Source organism: Oncorhynchus clarkii, chromosome 10, assembly GCF_045791955.1.
Source record: "Oncorhynchus clarkii lewisi isolate Uvic-CL-2024 chromosome 10, UVic_Ocla_1.0, whole genome shotgun sequence".
Taxonomy (NCBI): domain Eukaryota; kingdom Metazoa; phylum Chordata; class Actinopteri; order Salmoniformes; family Salmonidae; genus Oncorhynchus; species Oncorhynchus clarkii.
The window spans coordinates 77,651,351-77,678,841 of NC_092156.1; the positions used below are offsets into that span (position 1 = coordinate 77,651,351).

Here is a 27,491-nt window from a genome sequence, read left to right on the forward strand (position 1 = left end):
GTGTAGACCTCACAGTGAAATGCAGACTGACCAGCCCTTAACCAACAGGTGTAGACCTCACAGTGAAATGCAGACTGACCAGCCCTTAACCAACAATGCAGTTTTAAGAAAAAAAGTGTTAAGAAAGTATTTACTAAAATAATCTGCAGTAAAATAATTCAATAATAATAAGAAATGACTGTGATGATAAACAGAGACTACGGGGGGGGGGGGGGGGGGGAATAGTCTGGGTAGGAATTTGATGAGATGGTCAGGAGTCTTATGGCTTGGGGGGGTTGAAGGTGTTGGCTTGGGGGGGGGGGTAGAAGGTGTTGGCTTGGGGGGGGTAGAAGGTGTTGGCTTGGGGGGGGGTAGAAGGTGTTGGCTTGGGGGGGGTAGAAGGTGTTGGCTTGGGGGAGGTAGAAGGTGATGGCTTGGGGGGGTAGAAGCTGTTGGCTTGGGGGGGTAGAAGCTGTTGGCTTGGGGGGGTAGAAGCTGTTGGCTTGGGGGGGGGTAGAAGGTGTTGGCTTGGGGGGGTTGAAGGTGTTGGCTTGGGGGGGTAGAAGGTGTTGGCTTGGGGGGGTAGAAGGTGTTGGCTTGGGGGGGTTGAAGGTGTTGGCTTGGGGGGGTAGAAGGTGTTGGCTTGGGGGAGGTAGAAGGTGTTGGCTTGGGGGGGTAGAAGCTGTTGGCTTGGGGGGGTAGAAGGTGTTGGCTTGGGGGGGTAGAAGGTGTTGGCTTGGGTGGGTAGAAGGTGTTGGCTTGGGGGGGTTGAAGGTGTTGGCTTGGGGGGGGTAGAAGGTGTTGGCTTGGGGGGGTAGAAGGTGTTGGCTTGGGGGGGTTGAAGGTGTTGGCTTGGGGGGGTAGAAGGTGTTGGCTTGGGGGAGGTAGAAGGTGTTGGCTTGGGGGGGTAGAAGCTGTTGGCTTGGGGGGGTAAAAGGTGTTGGCTTGGGGGGGTAGAAGGTGTTGGCTTGGGGGGGTAGAAGGTGTTGGCTTGGGGGGGTTGAAGGTGTTGGCTTGGGGGGGTAGAAGGTGTTGGCTTGGGGGGGTAGAAGGTGTTGGCTTGGGGGGGTTGAAGGTGTTGGCTTGGGGGGGTAGAAGCTGTTGGCTTGGGGGGGTAGAAGGTGTTGGCTTGGGGGGGTTGAAGGTGTTGGCTTGGGGGGGTAGAAGGTGTTGGCTTGGGGGAGGTAGAAGGTGTTGGCTTGGGGGGGTAGAAGCTGTTGGCTTGGGGGGGTAGAAGGTGTTGGCTTGGGGGTAGAAGCTGTTGGCTTGGGGGTGTAGAAGGTGTTGGCTTGGGGGTAGGAGCTGTTGGCTTGGGGGGGTAGAAGGTGTTGGTTTGGGGGTAGAAGCTGTTTAGGAGCCTCTTGGACCTAGACTTGGTGCTCCGGTACCGCTTGCAGTGCGGTAGGAGAGAGAACGGTCTACGACTTGGGAGGCTGGAGTCTTTGACAATTCTTAGGGCCTTCCTCTGACACCGCCTGGTATAAAGGTCCTGGATGGCAGGAAGCTTGGCCCCTGTGATATACTGGGCCGTACACACTACCCTCTGTAGTGCCTTGCGGTCGGAGGCCGAGCAGTTGCCATACCAGGCAGTGATGCTCTCGATTGTGCAGCTGTTGAACTTTTTGAGGATCTGAGTACCCATGCCAAATCTTTTCAGTCTCCTGAGGGGGAAAAGGTGTGGTCGTGCCCTCTTCACGACCGTTTTGGTGTGTTTGCACCATTCTAGTTTGTTGATGATGTGGACACCAAGGAACTCTCTCAACCTCCTCCACGACAGCCCCGTTGATGAGAATGGGGCCGCTTTCTCTCTCGATAAAACAGTTATTCCCAAATAAACGACTGGGATAAAAACACAACGGGTTCCTGTTAAATGAAACAACTTCCTTTCCATGTTATACAGTATATATATAAACAACTGTTAAAACAGAACAAAACATCTCATACAACATCAACTATACCAGAACATACAGGCTACAGTCTACTAGTCAACATACAGCCTAACACAGCTAAAACAAGGTCCTTTTTAATGACAGGAACACAGACTACAGACTACAGGCTACAGTCTACAGTCTACAGGCTACAGTCTACTAGTCAACATACAGCCTAACACAGCTAAAACAAGGTCCTTTTTAATGACAGGAACACAGACTACAGACTACAGGCTACAGTCTACAGGCTACAGTCTACTAGTCAACATACAGCCTAACACAGCTAAAACAAGGTCCTTTTTAATGACAGGAACACAGACTACAGACTACAGGCTACAGGCTACAGTCTACAGGCTACAGTCTACTAGTCAACATACAGCCTAACACAGCTAAAACAAGGCTCTTTTTAATGACAGGAACACGGGCTACAATCTACAGGCTACAGTCTACAGGCTACAGTCTACAGGCTACAGTCTACTAGTCAACATACAGCCTAACAGAGCTAAAACAAGGCTCTTTTTAATGACAGGAACACGGGCTACAATCTACAGGCTACAGTCTACAGGCTACAGTCTACAGGCTACAGTCTACAGGCTACAGGCTACAGTCTACAGTCTACAGGCTACAGGCTACAGGCTACAGGCTACAGTCTACAGGCTACAGGCTACAGGCTACAGTCTACAGTCTACAGGCTACAGTCTACAGTCTACAGTCTATAGGCTTTTATCCATCACGTTAAATGCTCGCGGAGAAAGAGGATGTTGCTCAACAAGGCGTGTGAACGTGTCAGCGCGCGTATGAACGGCCTAAGAAGAAAAGTTGTCCATTGACAGTCCATGTTAATTCCAGACGGTTTGTTTAAGCGCTCAGTTACGCGTTAGGTGACACGGTGACACGGATCAGTAACTAGGTTAATTTAGTCCCCATGTCCCCCCTCATGAGTGTGTACCTGCTGGGGGAGGGCGGTTGAGGTGATGATGGGGATGATGAAGGTGGCTGTGGGCCCTCATACGATCCTGACCTGGTGGCCAACACACACACACACACACACACACACACACACACACACACACACCCACACACACACACACAGATTACAGCAGAGCTACGTATCACATACACACACACACACACACACACACACACACACACACACACACACACACACACACACACACAGACTACAGCAGAGCTACGTATCACATACACACACACACACACACACACACACACACACAGACTACAGCAGAGCTACGTATCACACACCTCTTGACGGCGCAGGGCTGGTTGCGGTCCAGAGACGTCTCCTGACCCCTGGATGACTCACAGTCCCATGATGCATCTGTCACAACACAACACTAGTTACCATGGTTATAGTACTAACCCCGACTTTCCTTCCTTCCTGTGGGTGTGTATGGGCACCTCTGTGTGCGTGTGTGTGTGTGCGTGCACGCGTTTGTGTGTGTGACTGTGTGACTGTGTGTGTGCTAACCAGTTTTGGGGAAGACAATCTGAAAATATAGTTCACCAAGCTACCAATTACTGAACACTAGTAACAGCTACACTAAAGCTTAAGAAAAACATAGTTTACTGAACTAAAGTTACTGAGAAAAATAGCTCACTACTTCCAAACTACTACTAAAAAATATAATATCTAAATATGAAATGTCAGACTTCAAACTGGAAGACCAGACCCCTCTGTCGTCAGATGTTAACAGAATGTGTAATTATGCTATTAAACACAGCAAGTGAGAATCAGGTCTGATGAGGAAAAGAAAGGACATTCCTGTCTACTATACCGCCACATGTTAAAACAGTAGTGTGTAGTTCCAGTAGTTAGCTACACCGCTACATGGTAAAACAGTAGTGTGTAGTTCCAGTAGTTAGCTACACCGCTACATGGTAAAACAGTAGTGTAGTTCCAGTAGGTAGCTACACCGCTACATGGTAAAACAGTAGAGTGTAGTTCCAGTAGTTAGCTACACCGCTACATGGTAAAACAGTAGTGTGTAGTTCCAGTAGTTAGCTACACCGCTACATGGTAAAACAGTTGTTTGTAGTTCCAGTAGTTAGCTACACCGCTACACCGCTACATGGTAAAACAGTGGTGTGTAGTTCCAGTAGTTAGCTACACCGCTACATGGTAAAACAGTAGAGTGTAGTTCCGGTAGTTAGCTACACCGCTATATGGTAAAACAGTAGAGTGTAGTTCCAGTAGGTAGCTACACCGCTACATGGTAAAACAGTAGAGTGTAGTTCCAGTAGTTAGCTACACCGCTACATGGTAAAACAGTAGTGTAGTTCCAGTAGGTAGCTACACCGCTACATGGTAAAACAGTAGAGTGTAGTTCCAGTAGGTAGCTACACCGCTACATGGTAAAACAGTAGAGTGTAGTTCCAGTAGGTAGCTACACCGCTACATGGTAAAACAGTAGAGTGTAGTTCCAGTAGGTAGCTACACCGCTACATGGTAAAACAGTAGAGTGTAGTTCCAGTAGTTAGCTACACCACTACATGGTAAAACAGTAGTGTAATTCCAGTAGTTAGCTACACCACTACATGGTAAAACAGTGAACTAACACCAAGCTACTGTAAAATGTCGTTAAACAACTAGTTGAACTACACGTAGTTCACTACTCCCCAACACTGGTGCTAACCCTATATAAATTGTATTTGGGATAAGGCAGGCTGATCCTGGCCGTTCTGATGAGAGATTGCTTCTGTCTTACAGATCTGTTGTGCCGGAACGATCACTTCTGTCTGAACAGCGAGCTCTGTGGGAGGTGGATGAGAAAGGGCCGTTGCCGTCTCCTCCAGGATCTTCTTCTCCTGGAAACAGGAGAAGATGCACATGATGATAATTACTGATAATAGAGGACTCATTACAGGGCTAATGCTAAAGGCTAATGTGTGTCAGGGCTAATGCTAAAGGCTAATGTGTGTCAGGGCTAATGCTAAAGGCTAATGTGTGTGTAAGGGCTAATGCTAAAGGCCAATGTGTGTGTCGGGGCTAATGCTAAAGGCTAATGTGTTTGCTACCTCTTCATTGTGTCTTCGTTCTTCCTCGTCCACCTCTCTCTGCGCTCTCTCCCACTCCCCTTTCAGTTTATCCTGCTCCCTGAGGTACTGCTCCTGCAGACACACACACCACATACACACACGCAAGTACGTCACACACACACAAACACACACGTCACAAGTCACACACATGAATGTGAAAACGACATCAGGGTGATGATAACAGTGAAGCCTCCTCCACTGTCCCTGTCCCATACCTGGCTGTAACTGTCCTCCTCCACTGTCCCTGTCCCATACCTGGCTGTAACTGTCCTCCTCCACTGTCCCTGTCCCATACCTGGCTGTAACTATCCTCCTCCACTGTCCCTGTCCCATACCTGGCTGTAACTGTCCTCCTCCACTGTCCCTGTCCCATACCTGGCTGTAACTGTCCTCCTCCACTGTCCCTGTCCCTGTCCCATACCTGGCTGTAACTATCCTCCTCCACTGTCCCTGTCCCTGTCCCATACCTGGCTGTAACTATCCTCCTCCACTGTCCCTGTCCCATACCTGGCTGTAACTGTCCTCCTCCACTGTCCCTGTCCCTGTCCCATACCTGGCTGTAACTATCCTCCTCCACTGTCCCTGTCCCTGTCCCATACCTGGCTGTAACTATCCTCCTCCACTGTCCCTGTCCCTGTCCCATACCTGGCTGTAACTATCCTCCTCCACTGTCCCTGTCCCATACCTGGCTGTAACTGTCCTCCTCCACTGTCCCTGTCCCATACCTGGCTGTAACTATCCTCCTCCACTGTCCCTGTCCCTGTCCCATACCTGGCTGTAACTGTCCTCCTCCACTGTCCCTGTCCCATACCTGGCTGTAACTGTCCTCCTCCACTGTCCCTGTCCCATACCTGGCTGTAACTATCCTCCTCTACTGTCCCTGTCCCATACCTGGCTGTAACTGTCCTCCTCCACTGTCCCTGTCCCTGTCCCATACCTGGCTGTAACTGTCCTCCTCCACTGTCCCTGTCCCTGTCCCATACCTGGCTGTAACTATCCTCCTCCACTGTCCCTGTCCCATACCTGGCTGTAACTGTCCTCCTCCACTGTCCCTGTCCCTGTCCCATACCTGGCTGTAACTATCCTCCTCCACTGTCCCTGTCCCATACCTGGCTGTAACTGTCCTCCTCCACTGTCACTGTCCCATACCTGGCTGTAACTGTCCTCCTCCACTGTCCCTGTCCCTGTCCCATACCTGGCTGTAACTATCCTCCTCCACTGTCCCTGTCCCTGTCCCATACCTGGCTGTAACTGTCCTCCTCCACTGTCCCTGTCCCATTCCTGGCTGTAACTGTCCTCCTCCACTGTCCCTGTCCCTGTCCCATACCTGGCTGTAACTATCCTCCTCCACTGTCCCTGTCCCTGTCCCATACCTGGCTGTAACTGTCCTCCTCCACTGTCCCTGTCCCATACCTGGCTGTAACTGTCCTCCTCCACTGTCCCTGTCCCTGCCCCATACCTGGCTGTAACTATCCTCCTCCACTGTCCCTGTCCCATACCTGGCTGTAACTGTCCTCCTCCACTGTCCCTGTCCCATACCTGGCTGTAACTGTCCTCCTCCACTGTCCCTGTCCCTGTCCCACACCTGGCTGTAACTGTCCTCCTCCACTGTCCCTGTCCCTGTCCCATACCTGGCTGTAACTATCCTCCTCCACTGTCCCTGTCCCATACCTGGCTGTAACTATCCTCCTCCACTGTCCCTGTCCCTGTCCCATACCTGGCTGTAACTGTCCTCCTCCACTGTCCCTGTCCCATACCTGGCTGTAACTGTCCTCCTCCACTGTCCCTGTCCCATACCTGGCTGTAACTATCCTCCTCCACTGTCCCTGTCCCATACCTGGCTGTAACTGTCCTCCTCCACTGTCCCTGTCCCTGTCCCATACCTGGCTGTAACTGTCCTCCTCCACTGTCCCTGTCCCTGTCCCATACCTGGCTGTAACTATCCTCCTCCACTGTCCCTGTCCCATACCTGGCTGTAACTGTCCTCCTCCACTGTCCCTGTCCCTGTCCCATACCTGGCTGTAACTATCCTCCTCCACTGTCCCTGTCCCATACCTGGCTGTAACTGTCCTCCTCCACTGTCCCTGTCCCATACCTGGCTGTAACTGTCCTCCTCCACTGTCCCTGTCCCTGTCCCATACCTGGCTGTAACTATCCTCCTCCACTGTCCCTGTCCCTGTCCCATACCTGGCTGTAACTGTCCTCCTCCACTGTCCCTGTCCCATACCTGGCTGTAACTGTCCTCCTCCACTGTCCCTGTCCCTGTCCCATACCTGGCTGTAACTATCCTCCTCCACTGTCCCTGTCCCTGTCCCATACCTGGCTGTAACTGTCCTCCTCCACTGTCCCTGTCCCATACCTGGCTGTAACTGTCCTCCTCCACTGTCCCTGTCCCTGTCCCATACCTGGCTGTAACTATCCTCCTCCACTGTCCCTGTCCCATACCTGGCTGTAACTGTCCTCCTCCACTGTCCCTGTCCCATACCTGGCTGTAACTGTCCTCCTCCACTGTCCCTGTCCCATACCTGACTGTAACTATCCTCCTCCACTGTCCCTGTCCCTGTCCCATACCTGGCTGTAACTATCCTCCTCCACTGTCCCTGTCCCTGTCCCATACCTGGCTGTAACTGTCCTCCTCCACTGTCCCTGTCCCATACCTGGCTGTAACTATCCTCCTCCACTGTCCCTGTCCCATACCTGGCTGTAACTGTCCTCCTCCACTGTCCCTGTCCCATACCTGGCTGTAACTATCCTCCTCCACTGTCCCTGTCCCTGTCCCATACCTGGCTGTAACTGTCCTCCTCCACTGTCCCTGTCCCATACCTGGCTGTAACTGTCCTCCTCCACTGTCCCTGTCCCATACCTGGCTGTAACTGTCCTCCTCCACTGTCCCTGTCCCTGTCCCATACCTGGCTGTAACTATCCTCCTCCACTGTCCCTGTCCCATACCTGGCTGTAACTATCCTCCTCCACTGTCCCTGTCCCTGTCCCATACCTGGCTGTAACTGTCCTCCTCCACTGTCCCTGTCCCATACCTGGCTGTAACTGTCCTCCTCCACTGTCCCTGTCCCATACCTGGCTGTAACTGTCCTCCTCCACTGTCCCTGTCCCATACCTGGCTGTAACTGTCCTCCTCCACTGTCCCTGTCCCTGTCCCATACCTGGCTGTAACTATCCTCCTCCACTGTCCCTGTCCCATACCTGACTGTAACTATCCTCCTCCACTGTCCCTGTCTCATACCTGGCTGTAACTGTCCTCCTCCACTGTCCCTGTCCCATACCTGGCTGTAACTGTCCTCCTCCACTGTCCCTGTCCCTGTCCCATACCTGGCTGTAACTATCCTCCTCCACTGTCCCTGTCCCATACCTGGCTGTAACTGTCCTCCTCCACTGTCCCTGTCCCTGTCCCATACCTGGCTGTAACTGTCCTCCTCCACTGTCCCTGTCCCTGTCCCATACCTGGCTGTAACTGTCCTCCTCCACTGTCCCTGTCCCTGTCCCATACCTGGCTGTAACTATCCTCCTCCACTGTCCCTGTCCCATACCTGGCTGTAACTGTCCTCCTCCACTGTCCCTGTCCCATACCTGGCTGTAACTGTCCTCCTCCACTGTCCCTGTCCCATACCTGGCTGTAACTGTCCTCCTCCACTGTCCCTGTCCCATACCTGGCTGTAACTGTCCTCCTCCACTGTCCCTGTCCCATACCTGGCTGTAACTATCCTCCTCCACTGTCCCTGTCCCATACCTGGCTGTAACTATCCTCCTCCACTGTCCCTGTCCCATACCTGGCTGTAACTATCCTCCTCCACTGTCCCTGTCCCATACCTGGCTGTAACTCCTCCTCCACTGTCCCTGTCCCATACCTGGCTGTAACTGTCCTCCTCCACTGTCCCTGTCCCTGTCCCATACCTGGCTGTAACTATCCTCCTCCACTGTCCCTGTCCCATACCTGACTGTAACTGTCCTCCTCCACTGTCCCTGTCCCATACCTGGCTGTAACTATCCTCCTCCACTGTCCCTGTCCCATACCTGGCTGTAACTGTCCTCCTCCACTGTCCCTGTCCCTGTCCCATACCTGGCTGTAACTGTCCTCCTCCACTGTCCCTGTCCCATACCTGGCTGTAACTATCCTCCTCCACTGTCCCTGTCCCATACCTGGCTGTAACTGTCCTCCTCCACTGTCCCTGTCCCTGTCCCATACCTGGCTGTAACTGTCCTCCTCCACTGTCCCTGTCCCATACCTGGCTTTAACTATCCTCCTCCGCTGTCCCTGTCCCATACCTGACTGTAACTATCCTCCTCCACTGTCCCTGTCCCTGTCCCATACCTGGCTGTAACTGTCCTCCTCCACTGTCCCTGTCCCTGTCCCATACCTGGCTGTAACTGTCCTCCTCCACTGTCCCTGTCCCTGTCCCATACCTGGCTGTAACTATCCTCCTCCACTGTCCCTGTCCCATACCTGGCTGTAACTGTCCTCCTCCACTGTCCCTGTCCCTGTCCCATACCTGGCTGTAACTGTCCTCCTCCACTGTCCCTGTCCCTGTCCCATACCTGGCTGTAACTATCCTCCTCCACTGTCCCTGTCCCATACCTGGCTGTAACTGTCCTCCTCCACTGTCCCTGTCCCTGTCCCATACCTGGCTGTAACTATCCTCCTCCACTGTCCCTGTCCCATACCTGGCTGTAACTGTCCTCCTCCACTGTCCCTGTCCCATACCTGGCTGTAACTGTCCTCCTCCACTGTCCCTGTCCCTGTCCCATACCTGGCTGTAACTATCCTCCTCCACTGTCCCTGTCCCTGTCCCATACCTGGCTGTAACTGTCCTCCTCCACTGTCCCTGTCCCATACCTGGCTGTAACTGTCCTCCTCCACTGTCCCTGTCCCTGTCCCATACCTGGCTGTAACTATCCTCCTCCACTGTCCCTGTCCCTGTCCCATACCTGGCTGTAACTGTCCTCCTCCACTGTCCCTGTCCCTGCCCCATACCTGGCTGTAACTATCCTCCTCCACTGTCCCTGTCCCATACCTGGCTGTAACTGTCCTCCTCCACTGTCCCTGTCCCATACCTGGCTGTAACTGTCCTCCTCCACTGTCCCTGTCCCATACCTGACTGTAACTATCCTCCTCCACTGTCCCTGTCCCTGTCCCATACCTGGCTGTAACTGTCCTCCTCCACTGTCCCTGTCCCTGTCCCTGTCCCATACCTGGCTGTAACTGTCCTCCTCCACTGTCCCTGTCCCTGTCCCATACCTGGCTGTAACTATCCTCCTCCACTGTCCCTGTCCCATACCTGGCTGTAACTATCCTCCTCCACTGTCCCTGTCCCTGTCCCATACCTGGCTGTAACTGTCCTCCTCCACTGTCCCTGTCCCATACCTGGCTGTAACTGTCCTCCTCCACTGTCCCTGTCCCATACCTGGCTGTAACTATCCTCCTCCACTGTCCCTGTCCCATACCTGGCTGTAACTGTCCTCCTCCACTGTCCCTGTCCCTGTCCCATACCTGGCTGTAACTGTCCTCCTCCACTGTCCCTGTCCCTGTCCCATACCTGGCTGTAACTATCCTCCTCCACTGTCCCTGTCCCATACCTGGCTGTAACTGTCCTCCTCCACTGTCCCTGTCCCTGTCCCATACCTGGCTGTAACTATCCTCCTCCACTGTCCCTGTCCCATACCTGGCTGTAACTGTCCTCCTCCACTGTCCCTGTCCCATACCTGGCTGTAACTGTCCTCCTCCACTGTCCCTGTCCCTGTCCCATACCTGGCTGTAACTATCCTCCTCCACTGTCCCTGTCCCTGTCCCATACCTGGCTGTAACTGTCCTCCTCCACTGTCCCTGTCCCATACCTGGCTGTAACTGTCCTCCTCCTCCACTGTCCCTGTCCCTGTCCCATACCTGGCTGTAACTATCCTCCTCCACTGTCCCTGTCCCTGTCCCATACCTGGCTGTAACTGTCCTCCTCCACTGTCCCTGTCCCATACCTGGCTGTAACTGTCCTCCTCCACTGTCCCTGTCCCTGTCCCATACCTGGCTGTAACTATCCTCCTCCACTGTCCCTGTCCCATACCTGGCTGTAACTGTCCTCCTCCACTGTCCCTGTCCCATACCTGGCTGTAACTGTCCTCCTCCACTGTCCCTGTCCCATACCTGACTGTAACTATCCTCCTCCACTGTCCCTGTCCCTGTCCCATACCTGGCTGTAACTATCCTCCTCCACTGTCCCTGTCCCTGTCCCATACCTGGCTGTAACTGTCCTCCTCCACTGTCCCTGTCCCATACCTGGCTGTAACTATCCTCCTCCACTGTCCCTGTCCCATACCTGGCTGTAACTGTCCTCCTCCACTGTCCCTGTCCCATACCTGGCTGTAACTATCCTCCTCCACTGTCCCTGTCCCTGTCCCATACCTGGCTGTAACTGTCCTCCTCCACTGTCCCTGTCCCATACCTGGCTGTAACTGTCCTCCTCCACTGTCCCTGTCCCATACCTGGCTGTAACTATCCTCCTCCACTGTCCCTGTCCCTGTCCCATACCTGGCTGTAACTATCCTCCTCCACTGTCCCTGTCCCATACCTGGCTGTAACTATCCTCCTCCACTGTCCCTGTCCCTGTCCCATACCTGGCTGTAACTGTCCTCCTCCACTGTCCCTGTCCCATACCTGGCTGTAACTGTCCTCCTCCACTGTCCCTGTCCCATACCTGGCTGTAACTGTCCTCCTCCACTGTCCCTGTCCCATACCTGGCTGTAACTGTCCTCCTCCACTGTCCCTGTCCCTGTCCCATACCTGGCTGTAACTATCCTCCTCCACTGTCCCTGTCCCATACCTGACTGTAACTATCCTCCTCCACTGTCCCTGTCTCATACCTGGCTGTAACTGTCCTCCTCCACTGTCCCTGTCCCATACCTGGCTGTAACTGTCCTCCTCCACTGTCCCTGTCCCTGTCCCATACCTGGCTGTAACTATCCTCCTCCACTGTCCCTGTCCCATACCTGGCTGTAACTGTCCTCCTCCACTGTCCCTGTCCCTGTCCCATACCTGGCTGTAACTGTCCTCCTCCACTGTCCCTGTCCCTGTCCCATACCTGGCTGTAACTGTCCTCCTCCACTGTCCCTGTCCCTGTCCCATACCTGGCTGTAACTATCCTCCTCCACTGTCCCTGTCCCATACCTGGCTGTAACTGTCCTCCTCCACTGTCCCTGTCCCATACCTGGCTGTAACTGTCCTCCTCCACTGTCCCTGTCCCATACCTGGCTGTAACTGTCCTCCTCCACTGTCCCTGTCCCATACCTGGCTGTAACTATCCTCCTCCACTGTCCCTGTCCCTGTCCCATACCTGGCTGTAACTATCCTCCTCCACTGTCCCTGTCCCATACCTGGCTGTAACTATCCTCCTCCACTGTCCCTGTCCCATACCTGGCTGTAACTATCCTCCTCCACTGTCCCTGTCCCTGTCCCATACCTGGCTGTAACTGTCCTCCTCCACTGTCCCTGTCCCTGTCCCATACCTGGCTGTAACTATCCTCCTCCACTATCCCTGTCCCATACCTGACTGTAACTGTCCTCCTCCACTGTCCCTGTCCCATACCTGGCTGTAACTATCCTCCTCCACTGTCCCTGTCCCATACCTGGCTGTAACTGTCCTCCTCCACTGTCCCTGTCCCTGTCCCATACCTGGCTGTAACTGTCCTCCTCCACTGTCCCTGTCCCATACCTGGCTGTAACTATCCTCCTCCACTGTCCCTGTCCCATACCTGGCTGTAACTGTCCTCCTCCACTGTCCCTGTCCCTGTCCCATACCTGGCTGTAACTGTCCTCCTCCACTGTCCCTGTCCCATACCTGGCTTTAACTATCCTCCTCCGCTGTCCCTGTCCCATACCTGACTGTAACTATCCTCCTCCACTGTCCCTGTCCCTGTCCCATACCTGGCTGTAACTGTCCTCCTCCACTGTCCCTGTCCCTGTCCCATACCTGGCTGTAACTGTCCTCCTCCACTGTCCCTGTCCCTGTCCCATACCTGGCTGTAACTATCCTCCTCCACTGTCCCTGTCCCATACCTGGCTGTAACTGTCCTCCTCCACTGTCCCTGTCCCTGTCCCATACCTGGCTGTAACTGTCCTCCTCCACTGTCCCTGTCCCTGTCCCATACCTGGCTGTAACTGTCCTCCTCCACTGTCCCTGTCCCAAACCTGGCTGTAACTGTCCTCCTCCACTGTCCCTGTCCCTGTCCCATACCTGGCTGTAACTATCCTCCTCCACTGTCCCTGTCCCATACCTGGCTGTAACTGTCCTCCTCCACTGTCCCTGTCCCTGTCCCATACCTGGCTGTAACTGTCCTCCTCCACTGTCCCTGTCCCTGTCCCATACCTGGCTGTAACTGTCCTCCTCCACTGTCCCTGTCCCTGTCCCATACCTGGCTGTAACTATCCTCCTCCACTGTCCCTGTCCCATACCTGGCTGTAACTGTCCTCCTCCACTGTCCCTGTCCCATACCTGGCTGTAACTGTCCTCCTCCACTGTCCCTGTCCCATACCTGGCTGTAACTGTCCTCCTCCACTGTCCCTGTCCCATACCTGGCTGTAACTATCCTCCTCCACTGTCCCTGTCCCTGTCCCATACCTGGCTGTAACTATCCTCCTCCACTGTCCCTGTCCCATACCTGGCTGTAACTATCCTCCTCCACTGTCCCTGTCCCATACCTGGCTGTAACTATCCTCCTCCACTGTCCCTGTCCCTGTCCCATACCTGGCTGTAACTGTCCTCCTCCACTGTCCCTGTCCCTGTCCCATACCTGGCTGTAACTATCCTCCTCCACTGTCCCTGTCCCATACCTGACTGTAACTGTCCTCCTCCACTGTCCCTGTCCCATACCTGGCTGTAACTATCCTCCTCCACTGTCCCTGTCCCATACCTGGCTGTAACTGTCCTCCTCCACTGTCCCTGTCCCTGTCCCATACCTGGCTGTAACTGTCCTCCTCCACTGTCCCTGTCCCATACCTGGCTGTAACTATCCTCCTCCACTGTCCCTGTCCCATACCTGGCTGTAACTGTCCTCCTCCACTGTCCCTGTCCCATACCTGGCTGTAACTGTCCTCCTCCACTGTCCCTGTCCCATACCTGGCTTTAACTATCCTCCTCCGCTGTCCCTGTCCCATACCTGACTGTAACTATCCTCCTCCACTGTCCCTGTCCCTGTCCCATACCTGGCTGTAACTGTCCTCCTCCACTGTCCCTGTCCCATACCTGGCTGTAACTGTCCTCCTCCACTGTCCCTGTCCCTGTCCCATACCTGGCTGTAACTGTCCTCCTCCACTGTCCCTGTCCCTGTCCCATACCTGGCTGTAACTATCCTCCTCCACTGTCCCTGTCCCATACCTGACTGTAACTGTCCTCCTCCACTGTCCCTGTCCCTGTCCCATACCTGACTGTAACTGTCCTCCTCCACTGTCCCTGTCCCTGTCCCATACCTGGCTGTAACTGTCCTCCTCCACTGTCCCTGTCCCATACCTGGCTGTAACTATCCTCCTCCACTGTCCCTGTCCCATACCTGGCTGTAACTGTCCTCCTCCACTGTCCCTGTCCCTGTCCCATACCTGGCTGTAACTATCCTCCTCCACTGTCCCTGTCCCATACCTGGCTGTAACTGTCCTCCTCCACTGTCCCTGTCCCTGTCCCATACCTGGCTGTAACTATCCTCCTCCACTGTCCCTGTCCCATACCTGGCTGTAACTATCCTCCTCCACTGTCCCTGTCCCATACCTGGCTGTAACTGTCCTCCTCCACTGTCCCTGTCCTCCTCCACTGTCCCCTCCTCCACTGTCCCTGTCCCATACCTGGCTGTAACTATCCTCCTCCACTGTCCCTGTCCCATACCTGGCTGTAACTGTCCTCCTCCACTGTCCCTGTCCCTGTCCCATACCTGACTGTAACTGTCCTCCTCCACTGTCCCTGTCCCATACCTGGCTGTAACTATCCTCCTCCACTGTCCCTGTCCCTGTCCCATACCTGGCTGTAACTGTCCTCCTCCACTGTCCCTGTCCCATACCTGGCTGTAACTATCCTCCTCCACTGTCCCTGTCCCATACCTGGCTGTAACTATCCTCCTCCACTGTCCCTGTCCCATACCTGGCTGTAACTGTCCTCCTCCACTTGCCCTGTCCCTGTCCCATACCTGGCTGTAACTATCCTCCTCCACTGTCCCTGTCCCATACCTGGCTGTAACTGTCCTCCTCCACTGTCCCTGTCCCTGTCCCATACCTGACTGTAACTATCCTCCTCCACTGTCCCTGTCCCATACCTGGCTGTAACTGTCCTCCTCCACTGTCCCTGTCCCATACCTGGCTGTAACTATCCTCCTCCACTGTCCCTGTCCCATACCTGGCTGTAACTGTCCTCCTCCACTGTCCCTGTCCCTGTCCCATACCTGGCTGTAACTATCCTCCTCCACTGTCCCTGTCCCATACCTGGCTGTAACTGTCCTCCTCCACTGTCCCTGTCCCATACCTGGCTGTAACTATCCTCCTCCACTGTCCCTGTCCCTGTCCCATACCTGGCTGTAACTATCCTCCTCCACTGTCCCTGTCCCATACCTGGCTGTAACTGTCCTCCTCCACTGTCCCTGTCCCATACCTGACTGTACCTATCCTCCTCCACTGTCCCTGTCCCATACCTGGCTGTAACTGTCCTCCTCCACTGTCCCTGTCCCATACCTGACTGTACCTATCCTCCTCCACTGTCCCTGTCCCATACCTGGCTGTAACTATCCTCCTCCACTGTCCCTGTCCCTGTCCCATACCTGGCTGTAACTGTCCTCCTCCACTGTCCCTGTCCCATACCTGGCTGTAACTGTCCTCCTCCACTGTCCCTGTCTCTGTCCCATACCTGGCTGTAACTATCCTCCTCCACTGTCCCTGTCCCTGTCCCATACCTGGCTGTAACTATCCTCCTCCACTGTCCCTGTCCCTGTCCCATACCTGACTGTAACTGTCCTCCTCCACTGTCCCTGTCCCTGTCCCATACCTGGCTGTAACTATCCTCCTCCACTGTCCCTGTCCCATACCTGGCTGTAACTGTCCTCCTCCACTGTCCCTGTCCCTGTCCCATACCTGGCTGTACCTATCCTCCTCCACTGTCCCTGTCCCATACCTGGCTGTAACTGTCCTCCTCCACTGTCCCTGTCCCTGTCCCATACCTGGCTGTAACTATCCTCCTCCACTGTCCCTGTACCTGTCCCATACCTGGCTGTAACTGTCCTCCTCCACTGTCCCTGTCCCTGTCCCATACCTGGCTGTAACTGTCCTCCTCCACTGTCCCTGTCCCTGTCCCATACCTGGCTGTAACTGTCCTCCTCCACTGTCCCTGTCCCATACCTGGCTGTAACATATCCTCCTCCACTGTCCCTGTCCCTGTCCCATACCTGGCTGTAACTATCCTCCTCCACTGTCCCTGTCCCATACCTGGCTGTAACTGTCCTCCTCCACTGTCCCTGTCCCTGTCCCATACCTGGCTGTAACTATCCTCCTCCACTGTCCCTGTCCCATACCTGGCTGTAACTATCCTCCTCCACTGTCCCTGTCCCATACCTGACTGTAACTATCCTCCTCCACTGTCCCTGTCCCATACCTGGCTGTAACTGTCCTCCTCCACTGTCCCTGTCCCATACCTGGCTGTAACTATCCTCCTCCAATGTCCCTGTCCCTGTCCCATACCTGGCTGTAACTGTCCTCCTCCACTGTCCCTGTCCCATACCTGGCTGTAACTATCCTCCTCCACTGTCCCTGTCCCATACCTGGCTGTAACTATCCTCCTCCACTGTCCCTGTCCCATACCTGGCTGTAACTGTCCTCCTCCACTGTCCCTGTCCCATACCTGGCTGTAACTATCCTCCTCCACTGTCCCTGTCCCTGTCCCATACCTGGCTGTAACTATCCTCCTCCACTGTCCCTGTCCCATACCTGGCTGTAACTGTCCTCCTCCACTGTCCCTGTCCCTGTCCCATACCTGGCTGTAACTATCCTCCTCCACTGTCCCTGTCCCTGTCCCATACCTGACTGTAACTGTCCTCCTCCACTGTCCCTGTCCCTGTCCCATACCTGGCTGTAACTATCCTCCTCCACTGTCCCTGTCCCATACCTGGCTGTAACTGTCCTCCTCCACTGTCCCTGTCCCTGTCCCATACCTGGCTGTACCTATCCTCCTCCACTGTCCCTGTCCCATACCTGGCTGTAACTGTCCTCCTCCACTGTCCCTGTCCCATACCTGGCTGTAACTATCCTCCTCCACTGTCCCTGTCCCATACCTGGCTGTAACTGTCCTCCTCCACTGTCCCTGTCCCATACCTGACCGTAACTATCCTCCTCCACTGTCCCTGTCCCTGTCCCATACCTGGCTGTAACTATCCTCCTCCACTGTCCCTGTCCCATACCTGGCTGTAACTATCCTCCTCCACTGTCCCTGTCCCATACCTGACTGTAACTGTCCTCCTCCACTGTCCCTGTCCCTGTCCCATACCTGGCTGTAACTATCCTCCTCCACTGTCCCTGTCCCTGTCCCATACCTGGCTGTAACTGTCCTCCTCCACTGTCCCTGTCCCTGTCCCATACCTGGCTGTAACTATCCTCCTCCACTGTCCCTGTCCCTGTCCCATACCTGGCTGTAACTATCCTCCTCCACTGTCCCTGTCACATACCTGGCTGTAACTGTCCTCCTCCACTGTCCCTGTCCCTGTCCCATACCTGGCTGTAACTGTCCTCCTCCACTGTCCCTGTCCCATACCTGGCTGTAACTGTCCTCCTCCACTGTCCCTGTCCCTGTCCCATACCTGGCTGTAACTGTCCTCCTCCACTGTCCCTGTCCCTGTCCCATACCTGGCTGTAACTATCCTCCTCCACTGTCCCTGTCCCTGTCCCATACCTGGCTGTAACTATCCTCCTCCACTGTCCCTGTCCCTGTCCCATACCTGGCTGTAACTATCCTCCTCCACTGTCCCTGTCCCATACCTGACTGTAACTATCCTCCTCCACTGTCCCTGTCCCATACCTGGCTGTAACTGTCCTCCTCCACTGTCCCTGTCCCATACCTGGCTGTAACTGTCCTCCTCCACTGTCCCTGTCCCTGTCCCATACCTGGCTGTAACTGTCCTCCTCCACTGTCCCTGTCCCTGTCCCATACCTGGCTGTAACTGTCCTCCTCCACTGTCCCTGTCCCTGTCCCATACCTGGCTGTAACTGTCCTCCTCCACTGTCCCTGTCCCTGTCCCATACCTGGCTGTAACTATCCTCCTCCACTGTCCCTGTCCCATACCTGGCTGTAACTATCCTCCTCCACTGTCCCTGTCCCTGTCCCATACCTGGCTGTAACTGTCCTCCTCCACTGTCCCTGTCCCTGTCCCATACCTGGCTGTAACTATCCTCCTCCACTGTCCCTGTCCCATACCTGGCTGTAACTGTCCTCCTCCACTGTCCCTGTCCCATACCTGGCTGTAACTATCCTCCTCCACTGTCCCTGTCCCATACCTGGCTGTAACTGTCCTCCTCCACTGTCCCTGTCCCATACCTGGCTGTAACTGTCCTCCTCCACTGTCCCTGTCCCATACCTGGCTGTAACTGTCCTCCTCCACTGTCCCTGTCCCATACCTGGCTGTAACTGTCCTCCTCCACTGTCCCTGTCCCATACCTGGCTGTAACTATCCTCCTCCACTGTCCCTGTCCCATACCTGGCTGTAACTATCCTCCTCCATTGTCCCTGTCCCTGTCCCATACCTGGCTGTAACTGTCCTCCTCCACTGTCCCTGTCCCATACCTGGCTGTAACTATCCTCCTCCACTGTCCCTGTCCCTGTCCCATACCTGGCTGTAACTGTCCTCCTCCACTGTCCCTGTCCCATACCTGGCTGTAACTATCCTCCTCCACTGTCCCTGTCTCATACCTGGCTGTAACTATCCTCCTCCACTGTCCCTGTCCCATACCTGGCTGTAACTATCCTCCTCCACTGTCCCTGTCCCTGTCCCATACCTGGCTGTAACTATCCTCCTCCACTGTCCCTGTCCCTGTCCCATACCTGGCTGTAACTATCCTCCTCCACTGTCCCTGTCCCTGTCCCATACCTGGCTGTAACTATCCTCCTCCACTGTCCCTGTCCCTGTCCCATACCTGACTGTAACTATCCTCCTCCACTGTCCCTGTCCCATACCTGACTGTAACTATCCTCCTCCACTGTCCCTGTCCCTGTCCCATACCTGGCTGTAACTGTCCTCCTCCACTGTCCCTGTCCCATACCTGGCTGTAACTGTCCTCCTCCACTGTCCCTGTCCCTGTCCCATACCTGACTGTAACTATCCTCCTCCACTGTCCCTGTCCCTGTCCCATACCTGGCTGTAACTGTCCTCCTCCACTGTCACTGTCCCTGTCCCATACCTGACTGTAACTATCCTCCTCCACTGTCCCTGTCCCATACCTGGCTGTAACTATCCTCCTCCACTGTCCCTGTCCCATACCTGACTGTAACTATCCTCCTCCACTGTCCCTGTCCCATACCTGGCTGTAACTATCCTCCTCCACTGTCCCTGTCCCATACCTGGCTGTAACTGTCCTCCTCCACTGTCCCTGTCCCATACCTGGCTGTAACTGTCCTCCTCCACTGTCCCTGTCCCATACCTGGCTGTAACTGTCCTCCTCCACTGTCCCTGTCCCATACCTGGCTGTAACTATCCTCCTCCACTGTCCCTGTCCCATACCTGGCTGTAACTGTCCTCCTCCACTGTCCCTGTCCCTGTCCCATACCTGGCTGTAACTATCCTCCTCCACTGTCCCTGTCCCATACCTGGCTGTAACTATCCTCCTCCACTGTCCCTGTCCTACCTGGCTGTAACTGTCCTCCTCCACTGTCCCTGTCCCTGTCCCATACCTGACTGTAACTACCCTCCTCCACTGTCCCTGTCCCATACCTGGCTGTAACTATCCTCCTCCACTGTCCCTGTCCCATACCTGGCTGTAACTGTCCTCCTCCACTGTCCCTGTCCCTGTCCCATACCTGACTGTAACTGTCCTCCTCCACTGTCCCTGTCCCATACCTGGCTGTAACTATCCTCCTCCACTGTCCCTGTCCCTGTCCCATACCTGGCTGTAACTGTCCTCCTCCACTGTCCCTGTCCCATACCTGGCTGTAACTATCCTCCTCCACTGTCCCTGTCCCATACCTGGCTGTAACTATCCTCCTCCACTGTCCCTGTCCCATACCTGGCTGTAACTGTCCTCCTCCACTTGCCCTGTCCCTGTCCCATACCTGGCTGTAACTATCCTCCTCCACTGTCCCTGTCCCATACCTGGCTGTAACTGTCCTCCTCCACTGTCCCTGTCCCTGTCCCATACCTGACTGTAACTATCCTCCTCCACTGTCCCTGTCCCATACCTGGCTGTAACTGTCCTCCTCCACTGTCCCTGTCCCATACCTGGCTGTAACTATCCTCCTCCACTGTCCCTGTCCCATACCTGGCTGTAACTGTCCTCCTCCACTGTCCCTGTCCCTGTCCCATACCTGGCTGTAACTATCCTCCTCCACTGTCCCTGTCCCATACCTGGCTGTAACTGTCCTCCTCCACTGTCCCTGTCCCATACCTGGCTGTAACTATCCTCCTCCACTGTCCCTGTCCCTGTCCCATACCTGGCTGTAACTATCCTCCTCCACTGTCCCTGTCCCATACCTGGCTGTAACTGTCCTCCTCCACTGTCCCTGTCCCATACCTGACTGTACCTATCCTCCTCCACTGTCCCTGTCCCATACCTGGCTGTAACTGTCCTCCTCCACTGTCCCTGTCCCATACCTGACTGTACCTATCCTCCTCCACTGTCCCTGTCCCATACCTGGCTGTAACTATCCTCCTCCACTGTCCCTGTCCCTGTCCCATACCTGGCTGTAACTGTCCTCCTCCACTGTCCCTGTCCCATACCTGGCTGTAACTGTCCTCCTCCACTGTCCCTGTCTCTGTCCCATACCTGGCTGTAACTATCCTCCTCCACTGTCCCTGTCCCTGTCCCATACCTGGCTGTAACTATCCTCCTCCACTGTCCCTGTCCCTGTCCCATACCTGACTGTAACTGTCCTCCTCCACTGTCCCTGTCCCTGTCCCATACCTGGCTGTAACTATCCTCCTCCACTGTCCCTGTCCCATACCTGGCTGTAACTGTCCTCCTCCACTGTCCCTGTCCCTGTCCCATACCTGGCTGTACCTATCCTCCTCCACTGTCCCTGTCCCATACCTGGCTGTAACTGTCCTCCTCCACTGTCCCTGTCCCTGTCCCATACCTGGCTGTAACTATCCTCCTCCACTGTCCCTGTACCTGTCCCATACCTGGCTGTAACTGTCCTCCTCCACTGTCCCTGTCCCTGTCCCATACCTGGCTGTAACTGTCCTCCTCCACTGTCCCTGTCCCTGTCCCATACCTGGCTGTAACTGTCCTCCTCCACTGTCCCTGTCCCATACCTGGCTGTAACTATCCTCCTCCACTGTCCCTGTCCCTGTCCCATACCTGGCTGTAACTATCCTCCTCCACTGTCCCTGTCCCATACCTGGCTGTAACTGTCCTCCTCCACTGTCCCTGTCCCATACCTGGCTGTAACTATCCTCCTCCACTGTCCCTGTCCCATACCTGGCTGTAACTATCCTCCTCCACTGTCCCTGTCCCATACCTGACTGTAACTATCCTCCTCCACTGTCCCTGTCCCATACCTGGCTGTAACTGTCCTCCTCCACTGTCCCTGTCCCATACCTGGCTGTAACTATCCTCCTCCAATGTCCCTGTCCCTGTCCCATACCTGGCTGTAACTGTCCTCCTCCACTGTCCCTGTCCCATACCTGGCTGTAACTATCCTCCTCCACTGTCCCTGTCCCATACCTGGCTGTAACTATCCTCCTCCACTGTCCCTGTCCCATACCTGGCTGTAACTGTCCTCCTCCACTGTCCCTGTCCCATACCTGGCTGTAACTATCCTCCTCCACTGTCCCTGTCCCTGTCCCATACCTGGCTGTAACTATCCTCCTCCACTGTCCCTGTCCCATACCTGGCTGTAACTGTCCTCCTCCACTGTCCCTGTCCCTGTCCCATACCTGGCTGTAACTATCCTCCTCCACTGTCCCTGTCCCTGTCCCATACCTGACTGTAACTGTCCTCCTCCACTGTCCCTGTCCCTGTCCCATACCTGGCTGTAACTATCCTCCTCCACTGTCCCTGTCCCATACCTGGCTGTAACTGTCCTCCTCCACTGTCCCTGTCCCTGTCCCATACCTGGCTGTACCTATCCTCCTCCACTGTCCCTGTCCCATACCTGGCTGTAACTGTCCTCCTCCACTGTCCCTGTCCCATACCTGGCTGTAACTATCCTCCTCCACTGTCCCTGTCCCATACCTGGCTGTAACTGTCCTCCTCCACTGTCCCTGTCCCATACCTGACCGTAACTATCCTCCTCCACTGTCCCTGTCCCTGTCCCATACCTGGCTGTAACTATCCTCCTCCACTGTCCCTGTCCCATACCTGGCTGTAACTATCCTCCTCCACTGTCCCTGTCCCATACCTGACTGTAACTGTCCTCCTCCACTGTCCCTGTCCCTGTCCCATACCTGGCTGTAACTATCCTCCTCCACTGTCCCTGTCCCTGTCCCATACCTGGCTGTAACTGTCCTCCTCCACTGTCCCTGTCCCTGTCCCATACCTGGCTGTAACTATCCTCCTCCACTGTCCCTGTCCCTGTCCCATACCTGGCTGTAACTATCCTCCTCCACTGTCCCTGTCACATACCTGGCTGTAACTGTCCTCCTCCACTGTCCCTGTCCCTGTCCCATACCTGGCTGTAACTGTCCTCCTCCACTGTCCCTGTCCCATACCTGGCTGTAACTGTCCTCCTCCACTGTCCCTGTCCCTGTCCCATACCTGGCTGTAACTGTCCTCCTCCACTGTCCCTGTCCCTGTCCCATACCTGGCTGTAACTATCCTCCTCCACTGTCCCTGTCCCTGTCCCATACCTGGCTGTAACTATCCTCCTCCACTGTCCCTGTCCCTGTCCCATACCTGGCTGTAACTATCCTCCTCCACTGTCCCTGTCCCATACCTGACTGTAACTATCCTCCTCCACTGTCCCTGTCCCATACCTGGCTGTAACTGTCCTCCTCCACTGTCCCTGTCCCATACCTGGCTGTAACTGTCCTCCTCCACTGTCCCTGTCCCTGTCCCATACCTGGCTGTAACTGTCCTCCTCCACTGTCCCTGTCCCTGTCCCATACCTGGCTGTAACTGTCCTCCTCCACTGTCCCTGTCCCTGTCCCATACCTGGCTGTAACTGTCCTCCTCCACTGTCCCTGTCCCTGTCCCATACCTGGCTGTAACTATCCTCCTCCACTGTCCCTGTCCCATACCTGGCTGTAACTATCCTCCTCCACTGTCCCTGTCCCTGTCCCATACCTGGCTGTAACTGTCCTCCTCCACTGTCCCTGTCCCTGTCCCATACCTGGCTGTAACTATCCTCCTCCACTGTCCCTGTCCCATACCTGGCTGTAACTGTCCTCCTCCACTGTCCCTGTCCCATACCTGGCTGTAACTATCCTCCTCCACTGTCCCTGTCCCATACCTGGCTGTAACTGTCCTCCTCCACTGTCCCTGTCCCATACCTGGCTGTAACTGTCCTCCTCCACTGTCCCTGTCCCATACCTGGCTGTAACTGTCCTCCTCCACTGTCCCTGTCCCATACCTGGCTGTAACTGTCCTCCTCCACTGTCCCTGTCCCATACCTGGCTGTAACTATCCTCCTCCACTGTCCCTGTCCCATACCTGGCTGTAACTATCCTCCTCCATTGTCCCTGTCCCTGTCCCATACCTGGCTGTAACTGTCCTCCTCCACTGTCCCTGTCCCATACCTGGCTGTAACTATCCTCCTCCACTGTCCCTGTCCCTGTCCCATACCTGGCTGTAACTGTCCTCCTCCACTGTCCCTGTCCCATACCTGGCTGTAACTATCCTCCTCCACTGTCCCTGTCTCATACCTGGCTGTAACTATCCTCCTCCACTGTCCCTGTCCCATACCTGGCTGTAACTATCCTCCTCCACTGTCCCTGTCCCTGTCCCATACCTGGCTGTAACTATCCTCCTCCACTGTCCCTGTCCCTGTCCCATACCTGGCTGTAACTATCCTCCTCCACTGTCCCTGTCCCTGTCCCATACCTGGCTGTAACTATCCTCCTCCACTGTCCCTGTCCCTGTCCCATACCTGACTGTAACTATCCTCCTCCACTGTCCCTGTCCCATACCTGACTGTAACTATCCTCCTCCACTGTCCCTGTCCCTGTCCCATACCTGGCTGTAACTGTCCTCCTCCACTGTCCCTGTCCCATACCTGGCTGTAACTGTCCTCCTCCACTGTCCCTGTCCCTGTCCCATACCTGACTGTAACTATCCTCCTCCACTGTCCCTGTCCCTGTCCCATACCTGGCTGTAACTGTCCTCCTCCACTGTCACTGTCCCTGTCCCATACCTGACTGTAACTATCCTCCTCCACTGTCCCTGTCCCATACCTGGCTGTAACTATCCTCCTCCACTGTCCCTGTCCCATACCTGACTGTAACTATCCTCCTCCACTGTCCCTGTCCCATACCTGGCTGTAACTATCCTCCTCCACTGTCCCTGTCCCATACCTGGCTGTAACTGTCCTCCTCCACTGTCCCTGTCCCATACCTGGCTGTAACTGTCCTCCTCCACTGTCCCTGTCCCATACCTGGCTGTAACTGTCCTCCTCCACTGTCCCTGTCCCATACCTGGCTGTAACTATCCTCCTCCACTGTCCCTGTCCCATACCTGGCTGTAACTATCCTCCTCCACTGTCCCTGTCCCTGTCCCATACCTGGCTGTAACTGTCCTCCTCCACTGTCCCTGTCCCATACCTGGCTGTAACTATCCTCCTCCACTGTCCCTGTCCCATACCTGACTGTAACTGTCCTCCTCCACTGTCCCTGTCCCATACCTGGCTGTAACTATCCTCCTCCACTGTCCCTGTCCCTGTCCCATACCTGGCTGTAACTATCCTCCTCCACTGTCCCTGTCCCATACCTGGCTGTAACTGTCCTCCTCCACTGTCCCTGTCCCATACCTGGCTGTAACTATCCTCCTCCACTGTCCCTGTCCCATACCTGACTGTAACTATCCTCCTCCACTGTCCCTGTCCCTGTCCCATACCTGGCTGTAACTGTCCTCCTCCACTGTCCCTGTCCCATACCTGACTGTAACTGTCCTCCTCCACTGTCCCTGTCCCATACCTGGCTGTAACTGTCCTCCTCCACTGTCCCTGTCCCTGTCCCATACCTGGCTGTAACTGTCCTCCTCCACTGTCCCTGTCCCATACCTGACTGTAACTATCCTCCTCCACTGTCCCTGTCCCTGTCCCATACCTGGCTGTAACTATCCTCCTCCACTGTCCCTGTCCCATACCTGGCTGTAACTATCCTCCTCCACTGTCCCTGTCCCTGTCCCATACCTGGCTGTAACTGTCCTCCTCAACTGTCCCTGTCCCATACCTGGCTGTAACTATCCTCCTCCACTGTCCCTGTCCCTGTCCCATACCTGGCTGTAACTGTCCTCCTCCACTGTCCCTGTCCCTGTCCCATACCTGACTGTAACTATCCTCCTCCACTGTCCCTGTCCCATACCTGGCTGTAACTGTCCTCCTCCACTGTCCCTGTCCCTGTCCCATACCTGGCTGTAACTATCCTCCTCCACTGTCCCTGTCCCATACCTGGCTGTAACTGTCCTCCTCCACTGTCCCTGTCCCATACCTGGCTGTAACTATCCTCCTCCACTGTCCCTGTCCCTGTCCCATACCTGGCTGTAACTGTCCTCCTCCACTGTCCCTGTCCCATACCTGGCTGTAACTATCCTCCTCCACTGTCCCTGTCCCTGTCCCATACCTGGCTGTAACTGTCCTCCTCCACTGTCCCTGTCCCTGTCCCATACCTGGCTGTAACTGTCCTCCTCCACTGTCCCTGTCCCATACCTGGCTGTAACTGTCCTCCTCCACTGTCCCTGTCCCATACCTGGCTGTAACTGTCCTCCTCCACTGTCCCTGTCCCTGTCCCATACCTGGCTGTAACTGTCCTCCTCCACTGTCCCTGTCCCTGTCCCATACCTGGCTGTAACTATCCTCCTCCACTGTCCCTGTCCCATACCTGGCTGTAACTATCCTCCTCCACTGTCCCTGTCCCATACCTGGCTGTAACTGTCCTCCTCCACTGTCCCTGTCCCATACCTGACTGTAACTATCCTCCTCCACTGTCCCTGTCCCATACCTGACTGTAACTATCCTCCTCCACTGTCCCTGTCCCATACCTGGCTGTAACTATCCTCCTCCACTGTCACTGTCCCTGTCCCATACCTGACTGTAACTATCCTCCTCCACTGTCCCTGTCCCATACCTGGCTGTAACTATCCTCCTCCACTGTCCCTGTCCCATACCTGACTGTAACTATCCTCCTCCACTGTCCCTGTCCCATACCTGGCTGTAACTATCCTCCTCCACTGTCCCTGTCCCATACCTGGCTGTAACTGTCCTCCTCCACTGTCCCTGTCCCATACCTGGCTGTAACTGTCCTCCTCCACTGTCCCTGTCCCATACCTGGCTGTAACTGTCCTCCTCCACTGTCCCTGTCCCATACCTGGCTGTAACTATCCTCCTCCACTGTCCCTGTCCCATACCTGGCTGTAACTATCCTCCTCCACTGTCCCTGTCCCTGTCCCATACCTGGCTGTAACTGTCCTCCTCCACTGTCCCTGTCCCATACCTGGCTGTAACTATCCTCCTCCACTGTCCCTGTCCCATACCTGACTGTAACTGTCCTCCTCCACTGTCCCTGTCCCATACCTGGCTGTAACTATCCTCCTCCACTGTCCCTGTCCCTGTCCCATACCTGGCTGTAACTATCCTCCTCCACTGTCCCTGTCCCATACCTGGCTGTAACTGTCCTCCTCCACTGTCCCTGTCCCATACCTGGCTGTAACTATCCTCCTCCACTGTCCCTGTCCCATACCTGACTGTAACTATCCTCCTCCACTGTCCCTGTCCCTGTCCCATACCTGGCTGTAACTGTCCTCCTCCACTGTCCCTGTCCCATACCTGACTGTAACTGTCCTCCTCCACTGTCCCTGTCCCATACCTGGCTGTAACTGTCCTCCTCCACTGTCCCTGTCCCTGTCCCATACCTGGCTGTAACTGTCCTCCTCCACTGTCCCTGTCCCATACCTGACTGTAACTATCCTCCTCCACTGTCCCTGTCCCTGTCCCATACCTGGCTGTAACTATCCTCCTCCACTGTCCCTGTCCCATACCTGGCTGTAACTATCCTCCTCCACTGTCCCTGTCCCTGTCCCATACCTGGCTGTAACTGTCCTCCTCAACTGTCCCTGTCCCATACCTGGCTGTAACTATCCTCCTCCACTGTCCCTGTCCCTGTCCCATACCTGGCTGTAACTGTCCTCCTCCACTGTCCCTGTCC

At 55.1% G+C, this 27,491-nt stretch overlaps 1 protein-coding gene across 1 annotated transcript in view; it reads right to left on the reverse strand.

Moving 5' to 3' along the window:
- Positions 1 to 27,491, reverse strand: part of LOC139419356 (LIM domain only protein 7-like) — an 85,073-nt gene that overhangs the window by 6,110 nt on the left and 51,472 nt on the right. The window contains exons 24-27 of the mRNA XM_071169296.1: positions 4,947 to 5,039; positions 4,637 to 4,736; positions 3,174 to 3,249; positions 2,857 to 2,928 (exon numbers count right to left, since the gene is read on the reverse strand). Coding sequence (XP_071025397.1) covers positions 2,857 to 2,928; positions 3,174 to 3,249; positions 4,637 to 4,736; positions 4,947 to 5,039 — 341 coding nt within the window. The remainder of the gene's footprint in view (positions 1 to 2,856; positions 2,929 to 3,173; positions 3,250 to 4,636; positions 4,737 to 4,946; positions 5,040 to 27,491) is intronic.